The 13,187-nt window shown below is 33.8% G+C and overlaps 1 protein-coding gene across 1 annotated transcript; it reads right to left on the minus strand.

The window, feature by feature from the left end:
- Positions 1–10,060: 10,060 nt before the first annotated feature.
- Positions 10,061–12,252, minus strand: LOC109793247 (uncharacterized). Its single transcript, XM_083071300.1, has 6 exons — positions 12,198–12,252; positions 12,020–12,065; positions 11,824–11,922; positions 10,918–10,986; positions 10,437–10,825; positions 10,061–10,151 (listed from the first exon to the last, which is right to left on the minus strand). Exons 1-5 carry the CDS (start codon positions 12,242–12,244, stop codon positions 10,655–10,657), a joined length of 432 nt encoding a protein of 143 aa, XP_082927426.1. The 5' UTR covers positions 12,245–12,252; the 3' UTR covers positions 10,061–10,151; positions 10,437–10,654.
- Between the last annotated feature and the right edge of the window lie 935 nt (positions 12,253–13,187).

A 13,187-nucleotide genomic window follows, 5' to 3' on the forward strand; every position in this document is an offset into this window, starting at 1 on the left:
CGTGTACATTCTATGAAAATTGGGTTGTTACATATTTCACTTGATGACATATCGTTTGTCTAATGTTGCTTTGTCTGATTTGTAATTAGAAAAATATGTTGTTTATTATCATTAAAACTTAAAAACTTGAGTGATCCAAGACCGTCTTTTAACTTAACATTACTATTATATATGAGATTAACTATGGTATGTGAGATGTAATTGATATTATATATGTGTGTCTACCTATATGTGTTGTATTTGTATATGTTTTTATGGATGAGAAGTATTCTAACTCCTTGTTTTGTATGTTTTTGTTTAGGCTAAATGCCATTTTCAAGATTAAAATAGGTACATAAAAATATGTTTAATGAGGGAAAAACATAAAGAAAGATTATACTCTAATAGTATGACATTGAGGTATAGTTTTAATTTTAGTAGTTGTTGAATTGTTGACTTTCTCTTTAATTATATTTTATTTTCAGAATATTATTACTTAGAACGTTGTGTCTTATTTTGATTCAAATAATATTTTATGTTTTTCTTCATCTAATAAAGTGGTGTGGATAAAATTTTGTCAACTGTTTTACTAATTTTTGATGAGGAAAGTGTTATTATTATTTTTTATATTATCTTCAGAATTAATTTTATTTATTTTATCATTTTTGGTGTAGAAAAGTGTTACACACATCACTAGATCTAGCTAAGCACAATAGTATTATTTATAAAGGGTTAATAAATGATTTTTTTACTATCTTTTTAGCATTTTAAGTGCTTCACTTGTGAGACTCTTTACCTTCAAAACTTTTCTCAAATAAAACTTAAGTTATAAAAGAACTCTAATGGAATAAAATAGATATTCCAAAATTCCTTTACAAAAGTTTATAATAATAGAATTAAGTTCTATGAAAAATAACAAAAAGGAAAAATAAACTAAAATTAAATATAATTCTCTCAATTGTCCCAAATATTGCACTATCAAAACGTAATCCAAAGTTGTGAACTAGAAACCTAAGTTTCATTTCCCACGTAATTCTCATCATTTATTTGAATATTACTTATAATTGACAATCAACCCAAATAAAACAAAAAATAAAAACAATACAGAGAATGAGAATATATCTCATAATATGCTTTAGTATAAGATGAAAGGTTAGACAATATTTAAACATACATCACATAAATTCACACACAAATCACTTCTAAAATGGTCATCCATAACAATAATCCCCAAGTCAATGTGAAACGTAAAACTTTGTGCTAACTTGTTACTTTTAGAGGGGTCATCTTGTAACATTTTTGGATGATTCATTATCATCTTTGATGTCTGCTCGAGCCTTCCCACCAGGTGACATAGGTGACCCATAGCCACCAAAAAGTTGTAATATATGCTTGGTAATGATGTAGTTTTGTATTTAAAATTATTTGTATTGAAAATCAACTTAAGCGTGTGGGAAGCTAAGCTTGTAGGACTGCACATCAAAATAAGGAAATTTGGTTGGTCTGTTTACACTCCCAAAACTATAGTGTTGCCACCACTTAACCATCCACATAGTCACTTTGTTTATGAAGACGTCATTGTTTGTCATGCCCCATCTCCTCCTCCTAAGAAGCAAAAAATGACACCTGTTGAATTCATTCTTTTTGCCTCCTTGAATGTTTCAACCAGTTTCCCTTAGCCACTAACCATCGATTTTTCCAGCTTGGCACTTCATATTAAAAGGGGATGATAACCAAGAATGACCTTTGATCTCGAAAATATCTCAGGAATCCTTAATGACTTTTGTTTCCCAAGTTCGCTTTTTGGATGATTAATTATTAGCCCTTCAGTTTTAGATGAAGTTAACTAATGCCTTGGGAGGTTGGGGTGCCTTGTCATGGCCATTTGAAAATGCTTAAATAGGAGTTCAACAAAGAGTGAAGTTAAAAGCTCAAGTTGGATGAAGTGCTTGTTGCCTTGAAAGCCACTTATATATTGTAAGGTGGTTGATCAGAATAATGAAGTACTAGTCGAAATCGCTTGGGTAAGCCTCTTAGAGCAAGAACAAGATAAACTAGTCTTTGAGAGTGACCAATCTTACTTTGCCTATGCTGAACTTGAATAACAAATGGGTACACAAATACATCAATCCTTTCATAATGTTGTTAACCTACTTAATTACTTAAGCCCTCACATGATTTAGCACACCAAGGGAACCAACCCCTTTAGTCAAGTCATAAATGAAGTATGACATTCTTATAACTTAAAAAACAAAACTCTACAAGCCCTTAGAGCCTGATTTGGAGGAGGAAAAGGGAAATAGGAGGGAGATAAAAAAAAATGAAGAAATTGTTGGCTTTGAAGTCAAAAGAATACCTAAGTCAACTAGGCAACTTTTGCATCCTAATTCTTCCAAGTCGAACTAAGTTTCTACATCTTCTAATGTCGTTGAGGATATTAGAAACATTGTTGGCTAAGGATGTTGTGAAGACAATTGGGTTAATGATGCCAACAAGGTTGTTGACACTTTTGATTAGGTTGTTGAGACCATGAGAGACTTTGAAGAACTAGTCACAATTAATTGAAGGGTCAGGATGTCGGATTACTATGTAACTTTGGAAAGTTTTTGTACAATTTTTAAGACAAACAATTTATGTCTCGATTGATGGATTATTTTTTTTTCTTTAATGTTGAATTGGTGGGTTGTTTACATTTAACTAGTGGGTCGTTGCTTATCATTTTCATATATATGACTAATTTGCATATTACTTTATTCAGACTAAAACAATTAATTTATATTATAACTATGTTATTTGGATCTTCCATTTAAAGTCAGGTTAAAACGATAAATTTAGAGTGTTGCTTTTCCTTAAATCTTTCATCACTTAAGTTGGGTTAAAATGACCGACTTATAATGTAACTCCATATTTTGGATTTACCATTGATTAAGTCGAGTTATGATATCAAACTTAGAATGTGATTTTGTATTTTGGGTCTTTCATCACTTAAGTCAAGTTAAGATGCTTGACTTAGAATGTGACTTCACATTTTGGTCATATTCATGTTTGAAATTTATTTCTTGCAAATTCTTTGACTTTATTTATTGAATGAATAATATAAGATATTCTTGCAAAACAAAAGTATTCAACTCAAGTGCATTTGGGCTATACAAGAATTTAACTAAAGTATCTTAAGTTATTTACATTCTAAGTACGTAGGGTCAACATTCTCGACAATGATTCCAACCATTAGGCGCCATCGATTAGCTTTGTCTTTACATGGTATGGACCTTCCCAATTAGTTTTTCTTGGATAGAATTTTTCCCTCCGTTGTCAACTCTCTTGAGTACTGTAATGTTTAAAATTAACCTATGATCAATGAGTATGAAATTCCTCTGTAAGTATTATTGCACTATGAATTTCTTACAATTAAAGGTTGAGCTACCATGAATAGTAGCAAATACAAAGAGAAGAAATAATGAAAGTAGGGAAATATTGAGAGAGAGAAAACCAGAATCAGCCTTTCCATGCCCTCTTTCTTGTAATTAATATATTGGTTATATACCATCATGCTCTCACACGTAATACCTCCAACGTGAATTTGATATTCTATTTCTCTTACTTTTCTGCACGTCCACCTTCCATGAATTAGTTGCCACATGTCCCCTAGATGATGTGTCAGCTTCACTCTCCTTGTCCTTTCCCTTAATTACCCTTCTCTCATTTGTAGATGTGACAATACCATCCCCTTTAACCACAACCTTGTCCTCAAGGTTGAAAGTTGGAAATGCCTCTGTCATAGCATTATGATCCTCCCAAGTAGCTTGTGAAACATCAATTCTTTGCCATTGAACTAAATGTTGTGTCACTTGCTTCGATCCCCGAAGTATCACACGAGTTTGTAAAATACTAGATGGCTGTCCAATGCGCTCCACAATTGGAAAAGGACCACAATTGGCAAACAATTTATGTTGTTGCAACAGGAGGAGGACCATTTCTAAGTGTTGTAAATGTGTAGACCGAGATGTACTATACACAAGGATATCATCAAAAAATACAAGCACAAACTTCCTCAACAACCCACTAAAGGCCTCATTCATCATGTTTTGCACCATAAACTCAATCTGTTGTTTCTGGCGGTGAGGATATCGGTAAGGTATCACTTTAACCGGTTTTATACCTGACTTCAGTGGAATGGAATGGTCTTGAGAGCGCCTAGGAGGTAATCCTGTTGTTACATCAAAAACATCCTTGTAAGTATGTAGCAATCTGGCTAATTCCGGCTCCATATCAGTTGGTAAATCTAACCACTGATCCTGTGGACAAGCAGGGTGTTGAAATTGCAGAGTAAACAACTCAGAAATGGCATGAGTGTTCTGCATCCTTCTGAGGTGATTAAATTGAGCAGGTCGAGGAAGCTGCGACCGTTCACCTTGTAAAGTAATAAATTTGTCACCCACATAAAATTTCAAGGTTAGATTGTTGTAATCTGAAACATGAGGGCTGAGTGTTGCTAACCAAGCTACTCCCAACACTAAATCAGTGCCAGAAACATTTAAAAGATACACGGGAAGCTTTAGCTGTTGTCCTTGAATTCGAACATCCAAGTCACGAACCAGCCTGCAGAGAATTTCCGTTACCAACTAAAACTTGGAATTGAGGAATTGGCTCAATAGGCAATTTCAATGAATGAGCAATCTGAGGTTGTAAGAAATTATCTGAGCTCCCACTATCAAGCAACACTTGCACTAAAAGGCCATTGATTGAACCTTGGAACTTCATGGTGCCTAAACCCGAGGAACCGTTCAAGGCATTGTAAGATAAGTGAGGTTGTTGCAAACTCAAAGTAGAATTAGCACCCAGTATATCAGGAGGTTCAGGTTCTGGCTCATTAATATCATCCTCTTCTAATTGTAAAAGAAGGTACTGCTTGTTGGGACATCTATGACTGGAAGAGAACTTCTCATCACATGTATAACACAATCCCTTCTCCCTTCTTAAATGCATCTCTGCAGGAGAAATCTTCTTAATCGTGTTAACGAGAGAACTTTGGTTTGGGGTGGGCAATAATGGTGGTAAACTAGTAGTTCGAAGGGTTTGGGATAAGGGTAGGCTAGTTTGGTATGGTTTGTGGTTAGGAATGTATTTTTCTTCATATAACTTGGCTAACGAAACAGATCGGATCAAAGTGGTAGGAGCCTATGCAATAACATCCCTCCTAATCTCAGGTTTTAAACCACCCACAAAGCAATCCAAAAGAGCATCAGTGGTAATTCCATGCACACGGTTCGCCAAAGAAGTGAACTGCACATAATAATCCTGCACTGACCCAGCCTGTGTCAATTTGAACAAATGTGACCTAGGACATTCATACGGTGAAGGACCAAATTCAATCTCCAAAGCTCTTGTAAGGTCAACCCATGAATGAAATGTATTGGTGCGAGTCATCATTTGATACCACGGAACAACGTCTTTTTCCAGGTGTATAGCAGCAATGGTAAGTCGTTGTGCATCAGGAGTGTTATAGTAATTAAAGAATTGCTCTGCTTTGAAAATCCATTGAAGCACATCAGTACCAACAAAACGCGGAAAATCCAATTTAACGTTTCGTACCTGGAACGGTTGAACCGAAGCACCACCGTTTGTTTCTCGTATTAGCTTTTGTTTCATCAATTCATCCACAGCAGATTCTAATGTCTCAAATCTAGTTGAATCCTCTTTATCGCGATTTTCCATCCATTCCAAAATGCGCTTCACATCAGAGGAGAGTTCTTTTAAGCGAGTATTTTCTGCCATGACAAAAATGAAAGCACCAATTTGTAATGTTTAAAATTAACTATGATCAATGAGTATGAAATTCCTCTGTAAGTATTATTGCACTATGAATTTCTTACAATGAAAGGTTGAGCTACCATGAATAGTAGCAGATACAGAGAAAAGAAATAATGAAAGTAGGGAAATATTGAGAGAGAGAAAACCATAATCAGCCTTTCCATGCCCTCTTTCTTGTAATTAATTGGTTATATACCATCATGCTCTCACACGTAATACCTCCAACGTGAATTTGATATTCTATTTCTCTTACTTTTCTGCACGTCCACCTTCCATGAATTAGTTGCCGCATGTCCCCTAGATGATGTGTCAGCTTCACTCTCCTTGTCCTTTCCCTTAATTACCCTTCTCTCATTTGTAGATGTGACAAGAACCTTGTTGCCATCATTGAATTCTTTTGCAACAACTTGTTATAACGATCAGTTAACTACCTCTTGAGTGCATCTTTTCTTATTGTGGCTATATCTCTTCTTTCTTCGATGATATCTAACTCCTTCCTATTCTTAAGGTTACTCATGTTATGATCTAGATCAAATACTCGTAATGATGGTTCTTTGATTTCTACTAAAATGACCACTTCTATTCCTAAGGTGAATCATAATGGAAATTCTCCAATTGTCAAGTAAGGTGTGGTTTTGCATGCTTACGAAGTTGCTTAACCCAACTTCCTTTTTTTAAAAAAAAAAATTTGAGATATCAATTTATTTTGCTATCATTGGGTGCAATTCCTTCTTTTAAGAAATTTACCATGAATATCATCCACATGACTTCTGAATTAATTGTTATTATGAAATTTGGGATAGAACGATAGATGACATTTATATATTGCTAATGAGAGTTTGGATAATATGTCAGTCTTGAAATTATAATATTTATTGTTATTAATATAATAAATCTAAATTTTATACTTAATTTTTTGCTAAAATTTTATTTGATTAAAATTACTTTTTAATTGGTTTAATGTACTTTCGAGTTAATTAAACTAATTATAACCAATTTTGATGGGGTGAGGCCCAAAAGGAAGACCTGCAAGCCTTCTTGACCAAAAGATAACCAATGAGCTGAGCCTACTTTATTTTGTTGCTTTTCATAATCAACAATGTTAATGAAAGAATCATTTGAACAAAATTAAAGCTTTGTTTGGTTATTCAATTAACCTAGCGTTTTAGCATTTTTCAATATAACCTTTGCTAGGTAATCTGACTTGCCTTTACCCTGTCTTGATAGGTAACCATTGCAACTTGACCAACTCAAATTGGGCTTATTTCGACAATAAGTGGCCCAAAATGTCTGGGCCATTTAGTTTTGTATTTTATTTTTAATATGTTTTAATGTCTTAACTAGCTAAATTATTTAGGATTCAATATGTATTTAATAATTATATGTCAAAATTTGGTGTACTCAATTAAGAATTTTTTTCACTTAAAAAAGTCTGATAATATTAAAAAGAACATAGAGATTTCAATGAATTATTTTGATAGTTAGATTTTTTAAAAAAAATTTTTAGTAAAATTTACATATATTCATTCATCCATTAATCTCATTAAATTCTTTAAGAGAAACAATAAATGCAAGTGAGAAAAAAAAATAAAATCAGGCGAAATCAGAATAAAAATTAACATTCTTCATTTATATAATGTGAAATATACATCGTATAACGAGAAGAATAGCATTACTTTTGTTAAATCAGATTTTTTTTTTAGATGAAGGATTTAAATAGTAAAATGAGAGGGATGAATAATATACATCTCGTTATTTTGTTGCTTCAGATCGTGTCACGCTCATGCGGTGACAATGAAATGTGTCTATTTATTATTTGTAAATAGAAAAGTAGAATGTTATCAAATTTCCTTTTGTTGTTTCATTTTGTTTTCAAAACTGGTAGCCCTAAAATTCACGTCCTTTCCACGACCTATGATGTCAAATCTAATTGAAATGATTCAGTTCTATGTTGTACAGGCCAGTCAGAAGGGGATCCTCTACAGCTTCATGTGACAATGATCAAAAGCCCAATTTATCTCTTCAACTCCACTATATTCCGATGTTGGAGGAATAGAATAGAACTAAAATTATGTTTAATTACATTTCAAAAGCTTATTTTATCAATTTAATAGAGTTTATTTTTAACTTTGTAAAAATTACTTTTCAAGCATGAATAAATTCTTCTAATTTTAACTTTCTTAAAATTTAATTCTAGCTAAATCTAAAACAGTGCATTGTGTTTGATGCCTGTGTTAAATATTTGGAAGAAAAGTATCTGCTGTCTATAAAAAAATAAATGGTGTATTGTACCAAAAGCAAAAGAAAATGCAAATTTAATCCAACATGTTCTTTACTTTGTTCCATTAACCAGTTAAGATGGACACAATAGAACAAGTCCAAAGCAGCAAACTTTACTAGGTGTTGGTCGAACAAACATCAACAATAACATCAACAATTTTCAAATCAAACATCTTAAATTTGTCCATGATCCACACAAATTAACATATTCAAAGGTGCAGAAGATAGAATCTGTCTAACAAAGTCATATGGTTGTACACTTCCACTCAACTTAGAGCTGAAGAGCTAAGTTGGGCATCTGATCATTGTCCCAACCTAGCTGTGAAGGAGCTCCTTCCGACTCGCCTATATAAGTTGCTGGTGGAGTGTACGGTGTCTGTTCTTGAGTTGCCTGCATTGTGCTATTGTTGAAGGTTGACAAATTCAATCCGGTTTGAAAGTTCGATGGCTGATATGAGGTGCCTAAACCATAAAATGTGTTAGAGTCATGAGATTTTGCCTTATTTGAAAATTGATTTTTGAATAATTTTAGATAGAGTTTTTGTTATTGTTCCATATATCTATCCTTTGCGTTCTGTTTTTAGTTAGCTAATGTATTAGTAATCTCAATAAATAATAAATCTGATGATAGAAGAGGTTTTTCTACAAAGCTCAAATAGGCATTTTATTTTATGAATCTTAATGGCAATTTTTCTTCTTCAATTTTCATCTCTTAATTTCTCTGGTCTGTTCCAATACTTTTTGATCGAGTCAATTCTTTAAAAAAATAAATTCCAGCAGAATTAAATGTTTGACATATTAGAAAATTTTGCGGTTAGTGAAGGCAAAATAATTGACTCTGAGAGGTTCCTACCTGGAATTGACTCTCCTTGCATTGGTTGATATATAGTAGAGGATCCAAAGGGATTCGGGTTAGACATAGAATCTGCTTGCCATTGCTGATGCTGATGCACATTAGAAAGCTCTGTAAGGTTATTACTAGGCATGTCATACATCGAGTCTATTGGCCTTGGATGAGACAGATCTGAGAGGTTAACAAAATCTTCTGGCTTCAGCTGATGTGCTGGAGATAGCAATGTGAGTTTATTGCTTGGCATGCAAGACATGAAGTTTTCTGCCCTTGATTGTGGCACAAGAGACAGATTTGAGTGCTTACTAAAATCTTCTGGCTGTGGCACAGGAGATATCCCTGTGAGGTTATTGCTTGGCATACCAGACATGCAATTTTCTGCCCTTGATGGACCAAAATGAGATAACTCTGGGAGGTTAATGTTAGGCGTGATATTTCTGGATATTGGCTGTGGCATCATAACTGATAACCTCGAGCGTCTGTTCCTGTTTCCGGATAATGTGGAATTATATGGCTTTGGCTGAGGCCCTGAGATCACACGTGTTGGATAAACACGGGCTAGCACATTGCTGGAGCTTCCTGTGCCTGACATGTTTGGTACACCAGTAGAGGTATTCCACAGTCTTGTGTTGCTGGTTTTGTTAACCCCTAACTGTAGTTGTTTAGCATGTTCATGAACAGGTCCAAGAAGAGAAGACACATTCTCAGGTGGGGAAACCATTTTGTCCTTAGAGAGGCCCAAAAAGCTCATGGTTCCTCTTTCATTAGAGCTCTCAATTCCACTAGAACTTCCCCCTTTGTCATTGTTAAAAAAGATGTTGCTCAAAAGAGAAGCAGCAAATGCATTCCAGCAGTCGTTTGTGTAGGTCTTGTTTCCCTGATAAGTATCATCCCTGATGTTAACACTGCCAGCATTAGTGGTGTTGACCATTCTGTTTTTTTGAACTGCAGAATCAGGAATAGTGAGTGGCCTATTGAGAAAGGGAAGGGCAAGAGCAAGTGTCTGAGCATTGAAAGTGTCGTCTTGTGGTGGTGTTTGTGGAGTTAGCTGGTGGATAATCTGAGTTCCCGAAACATTTTCAAGGAGGTTCTGGGTTGGAGTATCACTATTGCTAAGTTGCTGATCCTCAAGTGCTTCTAGTTTTTTGGCCGCAATCCTTTTAACCGTTGGCCCCAAATCCTCCACAAACCGCAGTAGACTTTCTTTGTATGGCATTGAATTTTTGTTCAACTGCAATACCAACACACATTATGCATGCTATTAGATTTTATAATCTGAAATCGGGATTCTTATTTCTTGGTACATGTACATGGAAGTAATATTAGTTGAAGACTTATGTGGATGGTGCATAAGGAACTAAGAATAAGATCCACTAGTTACTAGTTAGGATGTTTTATGTGAAAATGTGATCCCATATACTTGCTACTTTATCACATATCCTATGTATACACGCTCTTCCCAACTATTAATTATTATCAGAATTGTATGGTTTTTTGTAAGAACGACAGGACTTACTTGAACGATAGGCTTGCCAGCATGTAGGACTTTTGAAACCAGTGGCATACTTGGAGGCCAGTACGTGTCCCTCTTTGCTGTTTCAGGTACCATAACAGAACTTGAATTTTTTCTCCCTGTATTAAAAGAAAAATAAAATTAGTTCTCTTACACATTCAAACAAACAAACAATAGAGTGAGAGAATAAACTACAGGTTAAAATAGTTTTGATTCACTAATTATTCCATACCAGCAGGTTTAGAAGGAACCCTCCGGGAGGTTCTCTGCTGCTCATTTTGTGGCTTTCCACCTGAGCGTTTCTTGTTGAGGGCAAATTCCAATTCAATATGTTCAGGGTCAGCACTTAGAGCCTCAAAAATCCATTTAGCATTCCCACTAATATCTTCAGCCTAAAAGAAATTATGGTTGAACAAATATTATTCTAAATTTTATAGTGAACAAGCTTGAATAGCTTAAAGCTTTCTATTTTATTTGGTCTTACCACTTCGTGATATTTTGAGGTTTCGGGATAAATATTCTTTGCATTGGAGCATATAAGAAAGATATCACACTGCACAGCATTGAAATAGAATGAAACATCAGTTTGGCATTTAAGGAAAGGGTTTCACAACTAGACTGGTTGTAGTCAATTCAAGTACAATGTGTAAGTGGTGATGGTGAGATGAGGAGCAAAAAAAAAAAAATAATACATATACTTGTCAAAATAATTAAAACTCATGTGAAAAACATAACAATTGCAATCGACAGAAATTATAATTTAAATTGAATGCGGAGTAAAATGGTGAGTCAAAAGAATTTTTTTCTTCAATAAAATGTACTTATTTAGTTAACACAAGTGCAATGTTTTTTCATTTTGTCCCAGACCCTCTGAAGTTATTTTAGATCTTAATTAATGTGAAAAGAAGGTAAAATTATCGTAACACCTATTTGTTTTCATTCACAATTGTGCTTATGAAACATTGACTCGACAATGTTATTAATGGAAGAGAAAATGAAGGGAAGATCACATTGATGTTTCTGAAGGTTTGTAATACTTCTTAGCCTCTTGTACTATTGTTTTTTTAGATATTATACATTTGTATCCCTTTTATGTATTTTTATGTATACTTTATGAACTTTCTTGAGATACAAGACTCATGTTCTTTCAATGCTAACAGCAACTCTTCTAATAGGGGTACAGTGTAACATGTTTTGTTTTTAGTAACAAGGTTATCATTGTAATGTATAGGAGGTGTAAATGTAAATGTACTTAAAAGTACAACAATTGAGGTAAGTGAAAAGGTAAAAAAAAAAAAAAAAAAAAAAAAAAAAAAGATATAGAAAGAATTTGAAGAAACCTCATACTGTCGATGTAATTTAATCATAATAAGTATGATGATTTTCAAACCTTGAACTGTTCAAGGTCTGTGTACATGCCCTCATGAAGTTTGGCCCTCATGGTACCGAAATCCATTGGCTGCTTGATAATGTCATAGTAATGTTCCACCTTTCAGAGTAAGTATTCAACAGAACTAACAAAGCTCAGTGATCTAAAGGACAAGAAATATTTTATTAGATCTTCAAATTAAAGGTAAACAACTAACCACATCAGGATTAACTGGTTCAGCAAATAGCTCTTGCGGGTCTTTCCTGCATACATGTAAACGACTTTATAATTATTTATATATGGATATATTGCAGTGAGATCTTTGTAATGGAACATTATATATTTCATCCATTTCTAGTCACTTAAAAGTAATCATAACCAAATATAATTTTTACCTTTGTAGAAAATCAACGATAATTTCAAGGATCTTCTTTAGTGGCATCCCATTCAGAGATGAGTCTGCAAGTCAAAAGTACAACAATTGTTAATATATCACTATACTAAGGGAAAATCATAGTTAATGGCTAAGGTGTAACTTAAAAATACACTTGTGCTTGCTTGAGATAGTTATAAGCATACCATTTGTTTCTGAAGCACCTGATTCATGTCTTCCTAATTCCTGTATTGACTTTGAAGTGGCAGAAAAAGTGAATAAACAATGGAAATACAGAACATGTGGTTATATCTATATCATTCATGCAACTATAATTTTGACACTAGTAAACTATATACTACAACTCATAATATTGTGTCCAACAATGGGTTCATATTGTGAGGTTCGCAAATAATAAATGCTATGTAGAATCAGTAAAATAATCAGGAAAGGTAAAGAAGATGCATTTACATTTAAGAAGTGACATTTATAAAATTTATACTCTGTTTAATTAAGACATTCATAATACAAAATGAAAATTATGGAGACAAACCTTAATTAAAGAGATCAATTGATAAAGTTCTTTGCTCTTACGTCTCTTCTTTGTTGGACCCTCCTCTTCCTCATTGTTATCACATACCTCCATTTTTGCCTTGCCTTTTCCTTTGTTTCTGATGTCATTGTTCTTCTTTTCCAACGCTTGTGCTAGCTTCTTCTCTCTTTCCTGCAGCTTCTTCTCTTCCAAAGCAACAATTCTGCTACTCCTTCTTCTTTCTGTACATTCTGTTTCTTCTTCAAAGCTAATTCGTTTTCTTGTAGACCCTATATGTATAAGGAGATGCATTTGACAAGTTAGACTGTATATTGCACGTTCTATTTACGTCATTGCCTTAAATATGTTTTTCCCTTTCTTGAAAATTTAGTCAATTTTGATATTGAAAAAGTACTTGATCTTTGATTTTATTGAAATGTATGTCTTTAGTCTCAAGTTAATTTGGTTCTAATAAAAAAT

Source organism: Cajanus cajan, chromosome 3, assembly GCF_000230855.2.
Source record: "Cajanus cajan strain Asha chromosome 3, NIPB_CcT2T_4, whole genome shotgun sequence".
NCBI classification, from domain to species: domain Eukaryota; kingdom Viridiplantae; phylum Streptophyta; class Magnoliopsida; order Fabales; family Fabaceae; genus Cajanus; species Cajanus cajan.